Source organism: Salvelinus fontinalis, chromosome 14 (genome assembly GCF_029448725.1).
Source record: "Salvelinus fontinalis isolate EN_2023a chromosome 14, ASM2944872v1, whole genome shotgun sequence".
NCBI classification, from domain to species: Eukaryota; Metazoa; Chordata; class Actinopteri; order Salmoniformes; family Salmonidae; genus Salvelinus; species Salvelinus fontinalis.
The window spans coordinates 7850260-7869666 of NC_074678.1; the positions used below are offsets into that span (position 1 = coordinate 7850260).

General features: G+C 40.5%; 1 protein-coding gene across 3 annotated transcripts in view; it reads left to right on the top strand.

The window, feature by feature from the left end:
* Positions 1-1907: 1907 nt before the first annotated feature.
* Positions 1908-19407, top strand: part of LOC129869451 (ubiquitin-protein ligase E3A-like) — a 56823-nt gene continuing 39323 nt past the window's right edge. The window contains exons 1-7 of one of the 3 annotated variants that reach the window (XM_055943882.1): positions 1908-2155; positions 3042-3085; positions 5343-5650; positions 6959-7626; positions 7918-7995; positions 10939-11094; positions 11188-11514. In XM_055943882.1, the coding sequence (XP_055799857.1) occupies positions 3084-3085; positions 5343-5650; positions 6959-7626; positions 7918-7995; positions 10939-11094; positions 11188-11514 (1539 nt within the window). In that variant the 5' untranslated portion in view covers positions 1908-2155; positions 3042-3083. Of the gene's footprint in view, positions 2156-2729; positions 2881-2900; positions 3004-3041; positions 3086-5342; positions 5651-6958; positions 7627-7917; positions 7996-10938; positions 11095-11187; positions 11515-19407 lie in introns of those variants that run through there. The other 2 variants (XM_055943881.1, XM_055943883.1) reach the window with 2 other exon arrangements.

The window sequence follows — 19407 nt, forward strand, 5'->3', positions numbered from 1 at the left end:
ACTTTTGTGAAGCATTACAGCACAGTTGAAAAATATATGGCAAATAGAAATCCAAAATGGATGGTGTTGAGAGATAGATGGGAGGGGTTGAGTGGAGCTGAAGGGTGGGACTAATAACAACAAGTTAACACATGTAAAAAAAATAAAAAATACAGGGTCTGTAAAATGTATATAGGTTCAGAAATTGTGTGAAATAGCACAGTTACAAATATATGGCAAATAGAAATCAAACTGGAGGGACATCAGAAATAGAGGAAGGCCAGGACTAAAAACAAACAAAATATAACTATTGTAAAATAGATCGTGTCTGTAAAATGTGTATAGTATGCATAAACTGAAGGTAGAAGCCTAAGTGTTATTGTTTATTGGTTTCTCCAATTGGGGGACGGGTCGAAGGGTTTGGGGAATAATAATGGTATATTCTATAAAAAAGTATGTATATGTACAGTGGGGAGAACAAGTATTTGATACACTGCCGATTTTGCAGGTTTTCCTACTTACAAAGCATGTAGAGGTCTGTAATTTATCATAGGTACACTTCAACTGTGAGAGACGGGATCTAAAACAAGAGGTGAGATCTTGCATGGAGCCCCAGACCGAGGGTGATTGACCGTCATCTTGAACTTCTTCCATTTTCTAATAATTGCGCCAACAGTTGTTGCCTTCTCACCAAGCTGCTTGCCTATTGTCCTGTAGCCCATCCCAGCCTTGTGCAGCTCTACAATTTTATCCCTGATGTCCTTACACAGCTCTCTGGTCTTGGCCATTGTGGAGAGGTTGGAGTCTGTTTGATTGAGTGTGTGGACAGGTGTCTTTTATACAGGTAACGAGTTCAAACAGGTGCAGTTAATACAGGTAATGAGTGGAGAGCAGGAGGGCTTCTTAAAGAAAAACTAGCAGGTCTGTGAGAGCCGGAATTCTTACTGGTTGGTAGGTGATCAAATACTTATGTCATGCAATAAAATGCTAATTAATTACTTAAAAATCATACAATGTGATTTTCTGGATTTTTAGATTCCGTCTCTCACAGTTGAAGTGTACCTATGATAAAAATTACAGACCTCTACATGCTTGTAAGTAGGAAAACCTGCAAAATCGGCAGTGTATCAAATACTTGTTCTCCCCACTGTATGCATGTATATATATATACCTCCCCAATTAAGGTGCACCAACCTCCTGTGGTATATATACGTATGAATGTTTATGTGTATGTGTATGTATATATTTTGATATATCAATAAAAAAATGAAATTAATAATAAAATCTTATTTATAATGACAGCCTACCCCGGCCAGAAGTAGACAGAGATGTCATACTCTCTAATTTTTTTGGTGTAAGTGTTTGGCAAAGTGGTCAAAGTAGCTGATTTGTGTCAAAAGTTGCATTGCTGTATTTACGGTGAACGGAAGTTGGAAGTCACAATGGGGAACTTTAGAAAATAGAGACAAACAAAAGTATAAATCATATGAGGAAAAAGTTGTATTGCAAGCCCACTATTCCAGACTAGTCTGCACACTTTAACGTTTTGAATGGCATTTCTAGTTTACAGAGTGTAAGAGCAGTAGTGTGCAGAAGAATAAGGAGTATAAATCTTCGCAAGTCCCACCTAACTATGAAGTTGTCTACTGTCCATTGCCCACTTTACCTCGTCTATTGATTGCATTGCTTTTGAACAGAATCTTGGCAGTTAATTAAAAACATGAATGGAATCATTCTTCTAAAACTGTCTGGCTAGCTAACAAACATCAAGGTCAGATTAATTCTTAGCACAAATATCTTATCACAGCACTGGCAAATTATGGTTGATCAACTCCCTGACCAAAATGGTTTACATCCAGTCATAACAAGGGTCACGACCCTTCTAGTATTCTAATTCCAAATGTTCTGTTTGGGATGACCATGCGCTGCATGCCGGGATACATCTCAGTGTTGACACAAAATGGTCGAGTATGTTTTGTGACCTGGGAGTTTAGCAGGCCTAAAAACCAAACTTGTATCGTATTATTTGGCACGCAGAACATCCATTCGAGTAGTATATAGTAAGTGGCGAATATAGTGTTATAGCAAGGACACGTGAGAGCAAGACTGGCGAAGGGAAGCTGATTTGGCCACAGACAGAAAGTCCGCCCCTGAATGACTCGGCTACCGCTCACAGGTCGGTAGTATACAATATCATCTAACGCTAGCTAGCTAACACCGGGGATACTATTGGACTGCAATTTACTGTCAATCGTGTCCGAGGTGATTCCGTGAACAGCGTGTATAAATATCGCCAAAATATTCATACACGTTTGCAGTGATTTTACTTTTAATTTTATTCAGTATCCACCCTCCAGTTGTTGACATCTCCAGTTTGACATAATATGGGTTTTACTTCGATTGAACTAGAATCATCTAGCTTCTTCTCAACTCGCTGCTGCTGTGGTGACAGTTCAGGGCACGTTTGACGTGAATAAACGTCTGACTAGCTTGTGTTTGTCAACATTGCAACCATGTTGCAACATGAACCTGTAGCTAGAGGTGTAATCATTACACCGATACCGTTGCAACATGACCTGTAGCCTGGGGTGTAATCATTACGCCGGTACCGTTGCAAAGCATTTTGTTTACTCCAAATGGGAAACGCAAACGAGAGTTTCCATTGGACAAATTCCCAGTAGGTCCCTCCCCGTGTCGTTCCGTTAGTTTCCGTTTGGTTCTTAAACGGTAAACGGTTTCCGTAATGAATACACCCCAACCGAAATATAATAATGTTGCAACAATTGTAATGAGTTTGTTGACATCAGGGTGCTGTAAAATATTATCTTCGAGGCAGAACGAACCATATGCTGACTGACTCAGCAAGACTTTACTATGTCAAAGGAAGCAAATGAATATGAGGTAGTTGAACTGTTATAGCTCTTTTATATCTGTCTTTTTCGTTTGTTTCGGGAATTATAACTGAGTTGGCCTTCTTATGGACGTTTATTTTTGGGAAGCCTAATATAAAGATGATCCTCGAAGGTTAGTTCTCTAACTTCCTCCAATCTTGTCCGTTTCAGAGTACAGTTACCTACATCATAGAGGACACTAAACCAAGCCGAATGTAAGTGTCAGCTCCAGGCATGTTACTACTACTAATACCCCCATATTCCCATGAGCCACCTCATTTGGCACACAATTGTTTTTGCACACAATTGTTCTGCTATTCCTATTTGGACTGAACATGTATTGTGAAATATCATTCTGATATGACATTGTGATGTAATGATAGATATTATCATTCTGATATGATATTGTGATGTAAGGATGGATCATTAGTCTGATATGACATTGATGTAATGATAGATCATTAGTCTCATATGATATGACATTGTTATGTAAGGATAGATCATTAGTCTGATATGATATGACATTGATGTAAGGATGGATCATTAGTCTGATATGACATTGTTATGTAAGGATAGATCATTAGTCTGATATGACATTGTGATGTAAGGATAGATCATTAGTCTGATATGATATGACATTGTGATATAAGGACAGATCATTAGTCTGATATGACATTGTGATGTAAGGATAGATCATTAGTCTGATATGACATTGTGATGTAAGGATAGATCATTAGTCTGATATTATATTGTGATGTAAGGATAGATCATTAGTCTGATATGACATTGTTATGTAAGGGTAGATCATTAGTCTGATATGACATTGTTATGTAAGGATAGATCATTAGTCTGATATGACATTGTTATGTAAGGGTAGATCATTAGTCTGATATGACATTGTGATGTAAGGATAGATCATTAGTCTGATATGACATTGTTATGTAAGGATAGATCATTAGTCTGATATGACATTGTGATGTAAGGATAGATCATTAGTCTGATATGATATTGTGATATATGGATAGATCATTAGTCTGATATGATATGACATTGTGATGTAAGGATAGATCATTAGTCTGATATGATATGACATTGTGATGTAACGATAGATCATTAGTCTGATATGATATGACATTGTGATGTAAGGATAGATCATTAGTCTGATATGATATGACATTGTGATGTAAGGATAGATCATTAGTCTGATATGACATTGATGTAAAGATAGATCATTAGTCTGATATGATATGACATTGTGATGTAAGGATAGATCATTAGTCTGATATGACATTGATGTAAGGATAGATCATTAGTCTGATATGATATGACATTGTGATGTAACGATAGATCATTAGTCTGATATGATATGACATTGTGATGTAAGGATAGATCATTAGTCTGATATGACATTGATGTAAGGATAGATCATTAGTCTGATATGATATGACATTGTGATGTAAGGATAGATCATTAGTCTGATATGACATTGATGTAAGGATAGATCATTAGTCTGATATGATATGACATTGTGATGTAACGATAGATCATTAGTCTGATATGACATTGTGATATAAGGATAGATCATTAGTCTGATATGACATGACATTGTGATATAAGGACAGATCATTAGTCTGATATGATATGACATTGTGATGTAAGGATAGATCATTAGTCTGATATGATATGACATTGTGATGTAAGAATAGATCATTAGTCTGATATGATATGACATTGTGATGTAAGGATAGATCATTAGTCTGATATGATATGACATTGTGATATAAGGACAGATCATTAGTCTGATATGATATGACATTGTGATGTAAGGATAGATCATTAGTCTGATATGATATGACATTGTGATGTAAGAATAGATCATTAGTCTGATATGATATGACATTGTGATGTAAGGATAGATCATTAGTCTGATATGATATGACATTGTGATGTAACGATAGATCATTAGTCTGATATGATATGACATTGTGATGTAAGGATAGATCATTAGTTTGATATGACATTGTGATGTAAGGATAGATCATTAGTCTGATATGATATGACATTGTGATGTAAGGATAGATCATTAGTCTGATATGATATGACATTGTGATATAAGGATAGATCATTAGTCTGATATGATATGACATTGTGGTGATTCAGTCCCTTCATTTTTAACATGTCATCCTTTTTGACATGGATCAATTTTAACATTGGAGCCAAATCATAGGCCTAATACATTTTCCTCCAAATGCAATGCAATGCTGTGATTAACTTACGATTAGTACATTTATTGTAACTGTTGCATCGCTACTTCATTCTGACTTTCTTGATCGTTTTTGTGCTTTTTAATCAACATCGTAAAGTTGACCTATCTTCTGTGTGTGATTTGTCAGTCATGTGATGAGCAAGCTTCCTTTTTCGATGGTCATCGTACTAAAACCTTGTCACTTCCTGTTTGAATGTCCCGTACAGGAAGAGAGCGGCTGCAAAGCATCTAATTGAGCGCTACTTTTGCCAGTTAACAGAGGGCTGTGGAAATGGGGCCTGCACGAATGAGTTGTGTGCTTCGTGTCTTGGTTTTCAACCGTTGGATCACAACACGGCGGCCATCAGAGCCCTGGAGCTCTATAAAATGAACGCCAAACTGTGTGGTCGTCACTCTGCTGCCTTCTCTGACAATAGCAGTGCCAAAGAAACCCACCCTGCCTTATTGGGCGACCGTCACGGGAAGATGCCAGACCACGAAGACAACATGTTTCCTCCTAGGGAAGACTTCAGAGGTAAACACAATACTTTTCACAGTCCCAAAATGGCACCCTGTACAGTACACTGCCCTCTGTGACCTTTTTCTCTCTATTCAATGTTCATTCATTTTAGAGTGAATCAAATGGTTGCTCATGTATTCATTTTAGAGTGAATCAAATGATTGCTCATGTATTCATTTTAGAGTGAATCAAATGGTTGCTCATGTATTCATTTTAGAGTGAATCAAATGATTGCTCATGTATTCATTTTATAGTGAATCAAATGGTTGCTCATGTATTCATTTTAGAGTGATTCAAATGATTGCTCATGTATTCATTTTAGAGTGAATCAAATGGTTGCTCATGTATTCATTTTAGAGTGAATCAAATGGTTGCTCATGTATTCATTTTAGAGTGAATCAAACGGTTGCTCATGTATTCATTTTAGAGTGAATCAAATGGTTGCTCATGTATTCATTTTAGAGTGAATCAAATGGTTGCTCATGTATTCATTTTAGAGTGAATCAAATGATTGCTCATGTATTCATTTTATAGTGAATCAAACGGTTCCTCATGTATTCATTTTAGAGTGAATCAAATGGTTGCTCATGTATTCATTTTAGAGTGAATCAAACGGTTGCTCATGTATTCATTTTAGAGTGAATCAAATGGTTGCTGATGTATTCATTTTAGAGTGAATCAAATGGTTGCTGATGTATTCATTTTAGAGTGAATCAAATGGTTGCTCATGTATTCATTTTAGAGTGAATCAAATGATTGCTCATGTATTCATTTTATAGTGAATCAAACGGTTCCTCATGTATTCATTTTAGAGTGAATCAAATGGTTGCTCATGTATTCATTTTAGAGTGAATCAAATGGTTGCTCATGTATTCATTTTAGAGTGAATCAAACGGTTGCTTGTGTATTCATTTTAGAGTGAATCAAACGGTTGCTCGTGTATTCATTTTAGAGTGAATCAAATGGTTGCTCATTTATTCATTTTAGAGAGAATCAAATGGTTGCTCATGTATTCATTTTAGAGTGAATCAAATGGTTGCTCATGTATTCATTTTAGAGTGAATCAAATGGTTGCTCATGTATTCATTTTAGAGTGAATCAAATGGTTGCTCATTTATTCATTTTAGAGAGAATCAAATGGTTGCTCATGTATTCATTTTAGAGTGAATCAAATGGTTGCTCATGTATTCATTTTAGAGTGAATCAAATGGTTGCTCATGTATTCATTTTAGAGTGAATCAAATGGTTGCTCATGTATTCATTTTAGAGTGAATCAAATGGTTGATAATGTATTCATTTTCTCTGTGATTTCTCTGTGTCCAGAGGTGCATTACCTGACCGAGGAGAAGGTGTATGAGATCCTGAGTATCTGTGAGGGGAAGAAGGACTACTCTCCTCTGATCCGAGTCATCGGGAGGATCTTCTCCAGCGCTGACGGTCTGGTGCGGAGCTTCAGGAAAGACAAGGAGCAACACCCCGACACCAAGGAGCAGCGCAAGACCCACCAGGCCAAAGACGAGGACAAGGACGAGGACGACAAGGAGAGAACCACCGCCATGGAGCAAGAATCAGAGGCCTCGGCGTCCATGGAAGGAGCGACGGGATCGACGGAGAACAGACTGGGTCCTGTGGAGGTCTCCGTGGACATAGAAGCTGTGAGGAGAGTGTACGACAGACTCCTCTCCAACGAGAAGATGGAATCAGCCTTCCTCAACGCCCTGGTCTACCTAACTCCCAACGTAGAGCTGGATCTAACCTATCTGGACGTGTACGACACCAACCCAGACTACCTGAACATCTTCGTCATCGTGATGGAGAACAGCAGCCTCCACAGCCCAGAGTACCTGGAGATGGCCATGCCTCTGTTCTGTAAGTGTATGAGTAAACTCCCTCTGCCTGCCCTGGCCAAGCTGACGCGCCTGTGGTCTCGGTACAGTGTAGAGCACATCAGGCGTATGATGGAGACCTTCCAGCAACTCATCACCTACACGGTAAACTTACAGTCTTTATCTGATTTTAGTCTTTTTAATTATTTCATTCATGCTCGCAGTCGACAAGACTGATTTATACAGAATGCTCAGTTACATGCTCAATATTCTTTATGCATTTTGTCATTTTCTACCTAGCTAGAGTTTGATTCCTCTGTAATGAATAGTGCTAACTCAATCTAAACCAGGAGTGATTTGTCACACGCACAGGATACAGCAGGTATAAACAGTACAGTGAAAAGCTTAGCTGTTATACACATTTTTAAAAAATGTATTATTCTCATTTTTATTCAGGTAATCAGCAACGAGTACGACAGCGACAGTCTGGTCAACGACGACGAGTGTGTGGTGGCTGCAGCCAAGTGTCTAAAGGTACTGTTCTGATTCAAAACTGCCTTGGTCAATCTGATCTGATCTACCATACAAACTATTAACATTACCTAGGAGAAGAACCAAGGTCCATTAGCAATATCTAGGAGTAGAACCAAGGAGTAGAACCAAGGTCCATTAGCATTACCTAGTGGTAGAACCAAGGTCCATTAGCATTACCTAGTGGTAGAAACCAAGGTCCATTAGCATTACCTGGTGGTAGAACCCAGGTCCATTAGCATTACCTGGTGGTAGAACCAAGGCTGGGAGCAGAACGCTCTCGCCCCACAGCTATGGAACGACTTGCCCGGTCAGGTAAGAGGTACAGACACGGTCAAGGTTTTTGAAAACGCACCTTTTCAGCCTTTAAACAATGATTTTACTGTCCTTTTAATTAAATATTTCTGTATTATTTTATATATATTTTTTATATTTATATTTTATTGTAGACTTTTTTTAAATTTGATTTAATTTGTATTCTCAAACAATATCAACCATACCAAGGTCAATAAACAGACGACCACATCAATGACATCACACCTGCTCAGACCCACATGTTCCCACTGCTACCATGCACATCAATGACATCACACCTGCTCAGACCCACATGTTCCCACTGCTACCATGCACATCAATGACATCACACCTGCTCAGACCCACATGTTCCCACTGCTACCATGCTCATCAATGACATCACACCTGCTCAGACCCACATGTTCCCACTTCTACCATGCACATCAATGACATCACACCTGCTCAGACCCACATGTTCCCACTGCTACCATGCACATCAATGACATCACACCTGCTCAGACCCACATGTTCCCACTGCTACCATGCACATCAATGACATCACACCTGCTCAGACCCACATGTTCCCACTGCTACCATGCACATCAATGACATCACACCTGCTCAGACCCAGATGTTCCCACTTCTACCATGCACATCAATGACATCACACCTGCTCAGACCCACATGTTCCCACTGCTACCATGCACATCAATGACATCACACCTGCTCAGACCCACATGTTCCCACTGCTACCATGCACATCAATGACATCACACCTGCTCAGACCCCACATGTTCCCACTGCTACCATGCACATCAATGACATCACACCTGCTCAGACCCACATGTTCCCACTGCTACCATGCACATCAATGACATCACACCTGCTCAGACCCACATGTTCCCACTGCTACCATGCTCATCAATGACATCACACCTGCTCAGACCCACATGTTCCCACTTCTACCATGCACATCAATGACATCACACCTGCTCAGACCCACATGTTCCCACTGCTACCATGCACATCAATGACATCACACCTGCTCAGACCCACATGTTCCCACTGCTACCATGCACATCAATGACATCACACCTGCTCAGACCCACATGTTCCCACTGCTACCATGCACATCAATGACATCACACCTGCTCAGACCCACATGTTCCCACTTCTACCATGCACATCAATGACATCACACCTGCTCAGACCCACATGTTCCCACTGCTACCATGCACATCAATGACATCACACCTGCTCAGACCCACATGTTCCCACTGCTACCATGCACATCAATGACATCACACCTGCTCAGACCCACATGTTCCCACTGCTACCATGCACATCAATGACATCACACCTGCTCAGACCCACATGTTCCCACTGCTACCATGCTCATCAATGACATCACACCTGCTCAGACCCACATGTTCCCACTTCTACCATGCACATCAATGACATCACACCTGCTCAGACCCACATGTTCCCACTGCTACCATGCACATCAATGACATCACACCTGCTCAGACCCACATGTTCCCACTGCTACCATGCACATCAATGACATCACACCTGCTCAGACCCACATGTTCCCACTTCTACCATGCACATCAATGACATCACACCTGCTCAAACCCACATGTTCCCACTGCTACCATGCACATCAATGACATCACACCTGCTCAGACTCACATGTTCCCACTGCTACCATGCACATCAATGACATCACACCTGCTCAGACCCACATGTTCCCACTGCTACCATGCACATCAATGACATCACACCTGCTCAGACCCACATGTTCCCACTGCTACCATGCACATCAATGACATCACACCTGCTCAGACCCCACATGTTCCCACTGCTACCATGCACATCAATGACATCACACCTGCTCAGACCCACATGTTCCCACTGCTACCATGCACATCAATGACATCACACCTGCTCAGACCCACATGTTCCCACTGCTACCATGCACATCAATGACATCACACCTGCTCAGACCCACATGTTCCCACTGCTACCATGCACATCAATGACATCACACCTGCTCAGACTCAGTCTCACAACTACACCCTCCTCATCCTTCATCCTCTGGATCTTCCCAGTGTTTGTACAACTCTATGCCATATGGCTCATTGACCGTTCTATTTTCATCCGTAGCCCACACCTTTTCAATAGTAATATACACTTGATTCATCTACAGTTGTAGTTTTTAATTTATTTTTATTTCACCTTTATTTAGTTAAGAACACGTTCTTATTTACAATGACGGCCTAGGAACAGTGGGTTAACTGCCTTGTTCAGGGGCAGAACGACATATTTGTACCTTGTCAGCTCAGGGATTCGATCCAGCAACCTTTTGGTTACTAGTCCAACGCTCTAACCACTAGGCTACGCTGCCGCACTCGTAGTGATGGAGGATCATTTGCTTTCCAGTTTTTTTCAAAATCATTGACGCGAAAAGTAGGAGCCACTCGATTGGGTATCTCACCGAATCAATTAGGAGCCACTCGATTGGGTATCTCACCGAATCAATTAGGAGCCACTCGATTGGGTATCTGTCTTGAATTTATTTATTTTTTACTGTAAAGCGTTTTGCATAAAAACCAAAAAAGCATGTTAAATAAAGTTTGATTGTATTTGAAGCTGGTGTTCTACGCCAACGTCCTGGGAGGAGACCTGGATACGGGTCACAATGAGGAGGAGGAGCCTGCGTCAGAGTCCAGCGAGCTCACCCTGCAGGAGCTCCTGGGGGAGGAGAGGAGTAACAAGAAGGGGCCCCGGGTCGACCCTTTGGAGAAGGTGAGACGACCACAATGGACATATGTTGTTCAAGTTTCTGCGTTATCCACAACGATTTAAATACTTTCTGGTTTTCAAATCATTTTAAAAAAGGAGCTGGGCGTCAGGACCCTGGACTGCAGACGACCCCTCATCCCCTTCGAGGAGTTTGTCAACGAGCCGCTGAACGATGTTCTAGAGATGGACAAGGACTTTACCTTCTTCAAGGTGGACTCGGAGAGTAAGTTCTCCTTCCAGAGCTGTCCCTTCATCCTCAACGCCTGCACTAAGAGCCTGGGTCTGTACTACGACAACCGCATCAGCATGTACAGCGAGAGGAGGATCACGGCTCTCTACAGCCTGGTACAAGGGCAGCAGCTCAACCCGTACCTCAGGCTCAAAGTACGACGAGACCACATCATCGACGACGCCCTCGTCAGGGTGAGTCACACACACACAGACACACACACACAGACACACACACACAGACACTTGTTGGTGTAATGTTGACGGGGAACTGCACCCGCTGATTTGGCCTCGTTTTTTTTGGACTTGCTCCTTTAAGAATATATATTCTCAAACTCATGCATGTTGACCATGTTTTACTCTGCTATTTACTCTACTCTCTCTCAAAAACCATTTCATGGACGATGATACAATGTCTAGTGCATTCGGAAAGAATTCAGACACCTTGACTTTTATCCACATTTTTGTTATGTTACAGCCTTATTCTAAAATGGATTAGATTTTGCTGGCGGCCGTGACAGAAGCCAAACGTGAGTTGGCTTGGGGGTGTGGTTTGATGTGGGTGTGTCCTCGCCACCACCAAGACACGCCCCTCTGTCAGAACCTTGTCCGCAGCGGTTTCCTCGGTAACCACAAACAAACCTCCTGCAGGTTGAGCTCAGTAACTACAGGCAGATGTACGGTGAGATGCAGGAGCTCCAGCTGTACCCCCTCTAGCACCAGGTTTAGCGCACTCCAGCTGTATGCCGGAGGAAGTGTTTAATAAGTCAGTAGTCTACAGAGTAATATGAGAATAATGAAATTCCTAAATGTATGTAGATATTCTAAACTAAGTGTTTTGATAACTTTCAAATGTAGTAACAGGTCAATGTAGAATAAACAACCCTTTACGTAATACCATAGAAGAAGTGTTCTTCCTGTGTGATGCCCCGTATACAACAGGAGTTCCCTGATCCTGGTGCAGAATGGTACACAGGGTTTCTCTGGTACACAGGGTTTCTCTGGTACACAGGGTTTCTCCCTCATATTGACTGATGTCCTTCAATAATAAAAAAAGACAATACAAGTAAAGGTTGTCAAGTAAAATTTTTATGCAGTGCCAAGTTTCTCTCTCCATTCAGAGACATCAGTATCAGAGACATCAGTATCTATCCTGTCTGTCAGAGTGCCAGGTCTCTCTCCATTCAGAGACATCAGTATCTAGCCTGTCTGTCAGAGTGCCAGGTCTCTGTCCATTCAGAGACATCAGTATCTAGCCTGTCTGTCAGAGTGTCAGGTCTCTCTCCATTCAGAGACATCAGTATCTAGCCTGTCTGTCAGAGTGCCAGGTCTCTCTCCATTCAGAGACATCAGTATCAGAGACATCAGTATCTAGCCTGTCTGTCAGAGTGCCAGGTCTCTGTCCATTCAGAGACATCAGTATCAGAGACATCAGTATCTAGCCTGTCTGTCAGAGTGCCAGGTCTCTGTCCATTCAGAGACATCAGTATCTAGCCTGTCTGTCAGTGTCAGGTCTCTCTCCATTCAGAGACATCAGTATCAGAGACATCAGTATCTAGCCTGTCTGTCAGAGTGCCAGGTCTCTCTCCATTCAGAGACATCAGTATCAGAGACATCAGTATCTAGCCTGTCTGTCAGAGTGCCAGGTCTCTGTCCATTCAGAGACATCAGTATCTAGCCTGTCTGTCAGAGTGCCAGGTCTCTGTCCATTCAGAGACATCAGTATCTAGCCTGTCTGTCAGAGTGTCAGGTCTCTGTCCATTCAGAGACATCAGTATCTAGCCTGTCTGTCAGAGTGCCAGGTCTCTGTCCATTTAGAGACATCAGTATCTAGCCTGTCTGTCAGAGTGCCAGGTCTCTGTCCATTCAGAGACATCAGTATCTAGCCTGTCTGTCAGAGTGCCAGGTCTCTGTCCATTCAGAGACATCAGTATCAGAGACATCAGTATCTAGCCTGTCTGTCAGAGTGTCAGGTCTCTGTCCATTCAGAGACATCAGTATCTAGCCTTTCTGTCAGAGTGCCAGGTCTCTGTCCATTCAGAGACATCAGTATCTAGCCTGTCTGTCAGAGAGTCAGGTCTCTCTCCATTCAGAGACATCAGTATCAGAGACATCAGTATCTAGCCTGTCTGTCGGTGAGGACTCCCATCACATCTTACAAGTCTCCATGTGAACTATCTAGCAAAGGGAGAGTTGGTGGCACAGCTTGTCCCATTATTTAATCATAAAATTGAGGATTTGCTGATAACTGCCGAATAACATACTTTATTGATAATATAGAGAACCTTGAACTATTTATTAATCAGCTTTTTGATACGCTCTGAAAAATAATCGGATACATTGAGGCGAACAAGAGACGACCTTTCCCCTGCGAGCAAAAGAACTGAACAGAAGCCGCCGTCTGAAATTCAAAATGGAGGGAGACATTTTATAACTTAGTCTCCAGAAGATAGAGTTTACAAGCATGAGAGAGCAGATAACAACAAACTGGATCTATTGCCTGGGCTGCTGGGGAACGTTGAGGCCTTAAAAACAGGACTGGATTACAGTAATAAAATGAAGGAAGAAATACGAGCGGAAAATAAGATCTTGGAAACCAAGACTACATGTCTCCCTGCTGATAGGAATATAACAGGATATAATGAGGACTACATGTCTCCCTGCTGATAGGAATATAACAGGATATAATGAGGACTACATGTCTCCCTGCTGATAGGAATATAACAGGATATAATGAGGACTACATGTCTCCCTGCTGATAGGAATATAACAGGATATAATGAGGACTACATGTCTCCCTGCTGATAGGACTATAACAGGATATAATGAGGACTACATGTCTCCCTGCTGATAGGAATATAACAGGATATAATGAGGACTACATGTCTGTCTGCTGATAGGAATATAACAGGATATAATGAGGACTACATGTCTGTCTGCTGATAGGAATATAACAGGATATAATGAGGACTACATGTCTCCCTGCTGATAGGAATATAACAGGATATAATGAGGACTACATGTCTCTCTGCTGATAGGAATATAACAGGATATAATGAGGACTACATGTCTCTGCTGATAGGAATATAACAGGATATAATGAGGACTACATGTCTCCCTGCTGATAGGAATATAACAGGATATAATGAGGACTATATGTCTCTGCTGATAGGAATATAACAGGATATAATGAGGACTACATGTCTCTCTGCTGATAGGAATATAACAGGATATAATGAGGACTACATGTCTCCCTGCTGATAGGACTATAACAGGATATAATGAGGACTACATGTCTCCCTGCTGATAGGAATATAACAGGATATAATGAGGACTACATGTCTCTGCTGATAGGAATATAACAGGATATAATGAGGACTAAAGGTCTCTCTGCTGATTGGAATATAACAGGATATAATGAGGACTACATGTCTCTGCTGATAGGAATATAACAGGATATAATGAGGACTACATGTCTCTGCTGATAGGAATATAACAGGATATAATGAGGACTACATGTCTCTGCTGATAGGAATATAACAGGATATAATGAGGACTACATGTCTCTCTGCTGATAGGAATATAACAGGATATAATGAGGACTACATGTCTCTCTGCTGATAGGAATATAACAGGATATAATGAGGACTACATGTCTCCCTGCTGATAGGACTATAACAGGATATAATGAGGACTACATGTCTCCCTGCTGATAGGAATACAACAGGATATAATGAGGACTACATGTCTCCCTGCTGATAGGAATATAACAGGATATAATGAGGACTACATGTCTCTCTGCTGATAGGAATATAACAGGATATAATGAGGACTACATGTCTCCCTGCTGATAGGAATATAACAGGATATAATGAGGACTACATGTCTCTCTGCTGATAGGAATATAACAGGATATAATGAGGACTACATGTCTCTGCTGATAGGAATATAACAGGATATAATGAGGACTACATGTCTCCCTGCTGATAGGAATATAACAGGATATAATGAGGACTATATGTCTCTGCTGATAGGAATATAACAGGATATAATGAGGACTACATGTCTCTCTGCTGATAGGAATATAACAGGATATAATGAGGACTACATGTCTCCCTGCTGATAGGAATATAACAGGATATAATGAGGACTAAAGGTCTCTCTGCTGATAGGAATATAACAGGATATAATGAGGACTACATGTCTCTGCTGATAGGAATATAACAGGATATAATGAGGACTACATGTCTCTGCTGATAGGAATATAACAGGTTATAATGAGGACTACATGTCTCTCTGCTGATAGGAATATAACAGGATATAATGAGGACTACATGTCTCTCTGCTGATAGGAATACAACAGGATATAATGAGGACTACATGTCTCTCTGCTGATAGGAATACAACAGGATATAATGAGGACTACATGTCTCCCTGCTGATAGGAATATAACAGGATAAAATGAGGACTACATGTCTCTCTGCTGATAGGAATACAACAGGATATAATGAGGACTACATGTCTCTCTGCTGATAGGAATACAACAGGATATAATGAGGACTACATGTCTCCCTGCTGATAGGAATACAACAGGATATAATGAGGACTACATGTCTCCCTGCTGATAGGACTATAACAGGATATAATGAGGACTACATGTCTCTGCTGATAGGAATACAACGGGATATAATGAGGACTACATGTCTCTGCTGATAGGAATATAACAGGATATAATGAGGACTACATGTCTCTCTGCTGATAGGAATACAACAGGATATAATGAGGACTACATGTCTCTCTGCTGATAGGAATACAACAGGATATAATGAGGACTACATGTCTCCCTGCTGATAGGAATACAACAGGATATAATGAGGACTACATGTCTCCCTGCTGATAGGAATACAACAGGATATAATGAGGACTACATGTCTCCCTGCTGATAGGAATATAACAGGATATAATGAGGACTACATGTCTCCCTGCTGATAGGAATATAACAGGATATAATGAGGACTACATGTCTCTCTGCTGATAGGAATATAACAGGATATAATGAGGACTACATGTCTCTGCTGATAGGAATATAACAGGATATAATGAGGACTACATGTCTCTGCTGATAGGAATATAACAGGATATAATGAGGACTACATGTCTCTGCTGATAGGAATATAATGAGGACTACATGTCTCTGCTGATAGGAATATAACAGGATATAATGAGGACTACATGTCTCTGCTGATAGGAATATAATGAGGACTACATGTCTCCCTGCTGATAGGAATATAACAGGATATAATGAGGACTACATGTCTCTCTGCTGATAGGAATATAACAGGATATAACGAGGACTACATGTCTCCCTACTGGTAGGAATATAACAGGATATAATGAGGACTACATGTCTCTGCTGATAGGAATATAACAGGATATAATGAGGACTACATGTCTCTGCTGATAGGAATATAACAGGATATAATGAGGACTACATGTCTCTGCTGATAGGAATATAACAGGATATAATGAGGACTACATGTCTCTGCTGATAGGAATATAACAGGATATAATGAGGACTACATGTCTCTCTGCTGATAGGAATATAACAGGATATAATGAGGACTACATGTCTCCCTGCTGATAGGAATATAACAGGATATAATGAGGACTACATGTCTCTCTGCTGATAGGAATATAACAGGATATAATGAGGACTACATGTCTCTCTGCTGATAGGAATATAACAGGATATAATGAGGACTACATGTCTCCCTGCTGATAGGAATATAACAGGATATAATGAGGACTACATGTCTCCCTGCTGATAGGAATATAACAGGATATAATGAGGACTACATGTCTCTCTGCTGATAGGAATATAACAGGATATAATGAGGACTACATGTCTCCCTGCTGATAGGAATATAACAGGATATAATGAGGACTACATGTCTCCCTGCTGATAGGAATATAACAGGATATAATGAGGACTACATGTCTCCCTGCTGATAGGAATATAACAGGATATAATGAGGACTATATGTCTCCCTGCTGATAGGAATATAACAGGATATAATGAGGACTATATGTCTCCCTGCTGATAGGACTATAACAGGATATAATGAGGACTACATGTCTCCCTGCTGATAGGACTATAACAGGATATAATGAGGACTACATGTTTCCCTGCTGATAGGAATATAACAGGATATAATGAGGACTACATGTCTCTCTGCTGATAGGAATATAACAGGATATAATGAGGACTACATGTCTCCCTGCTGATAGGAATATAACAGGATATAATGAGGACTACATGTCTCTCTGCTGATAGGAATATAACAGGATATAATGAGGACTACATGTCTCCCTGCTGATAGGAATATAACAGGATATAATGAGGACTAAAGGTCTCTCTGCTGATAGGAATATAACAGGATATAATGAGGACTACATGTCTCTGCTGATAGGAATATAACAGGATATAATGAGGACTACATGTCTCTCTGCTGATAGGAATATAACAGGATATAATGAGGACTACATGTCTCCCTGCTGATAGGACTATAACAGGATATAATGAGGACTACATGTCTCTGCTGATAGGAATACAACAGTATATAATGAGGACTACATGTCTCTGCTGATAGGAATATAACAGGATATAATGAGGACTACATGTCTCCCTGCTGATAGGACTATAACAGGATATAATGAGGACTACATGTCTCTGCTGATAGGAATATAACAGGATATAATGAGGACTATATGTCTCTCTGCTGATAGGAATACAACAGGATATAATGAGGACTACATGTCTCTCTGCTGATAGGAATACAACAGGATATAATGAGGACTACATGTCTCTCTGCTGATAGGAATACAACAGGATATAATGAGGACTACATGTCTCCCTGCTGATAGGAATATAACAGGATATAATGAGGACTACATGTCTCTCTGCTGATAGGAATACAACAGGATATAATGAGGACTACATGTCTCTCTGCTGATAGGAATACAACAGGATATAATGAGGACTACATGTCTCCCTGCTGATAGGAATACAACAGGATATAATGAGGACTACATGTCTCCCTGCTGATAGGAATATAACAGGATATAATGAGGACTACATGTCTCCCTGCTGATAGGAATACAACAGGATATAATGAGGACTACATGTCTCCCTGCTGATAGGAATATAACAGGATATAATGAGGACTACATGTCTCCCTGCTGATAGGAATATAACAGGATATAATGAGGACTACATGTCTCTCTGCTGATAGGAATATAACAGGATATAATGAGGACTACATGTCTCCCTGCTGATAGGACTATAACAGGATATAATGAGGACTACATGTCTCTGCTGATAGGAATATAACAGGATATAATGAGGACTACATGTCTCTGCTGATAGGAATATAACAGGATATAATGAGGACTACATGTCTCTGCTGATAGGAATATAATGAGGACTACATGTCTCTGCTGATAGGAATATAACAGGATATAATGAGGACTACATGTCTCCCTGCTGATAGGAATACAACAGGATATAATGAGGACTACATGTCTCCCTGCTGATAGGAATATAACAGGATATAATGAGGACTACATGTCTCTCTGCTGATAGGAATACAACAGGATATAATGAGGACTACATGTCTCTCTGCTGATAGGAATACAACAGGATATAATGAGGACTACATGTCTCCCTGCTGATAGGAATACAACAGGATATAATGAGGACTACATGTCTCCCTGCTGATAGGAATATAACAGGATATAATGAGGACTACATGTCTCTCTGCTGATAGGAATATAACAGGATATAATGAGGACTACATGTCTCTGCTGATAGGAATATAACAGGATATAATGAGGACTACATGTCTCTGCTGATAGGAATATAATGAGGACTACATGTCTCTGCTGATAGGAATATAACAGGATATAATGAGGACTACATGTCTCTGCTGATAGGAATATAATGAGGACTACATGTCTCCCTGCTGATAGGAATATAACAGGATATAATGAGGACTACATGTCTCTCTGCTGATAGGAATATAACAGGAT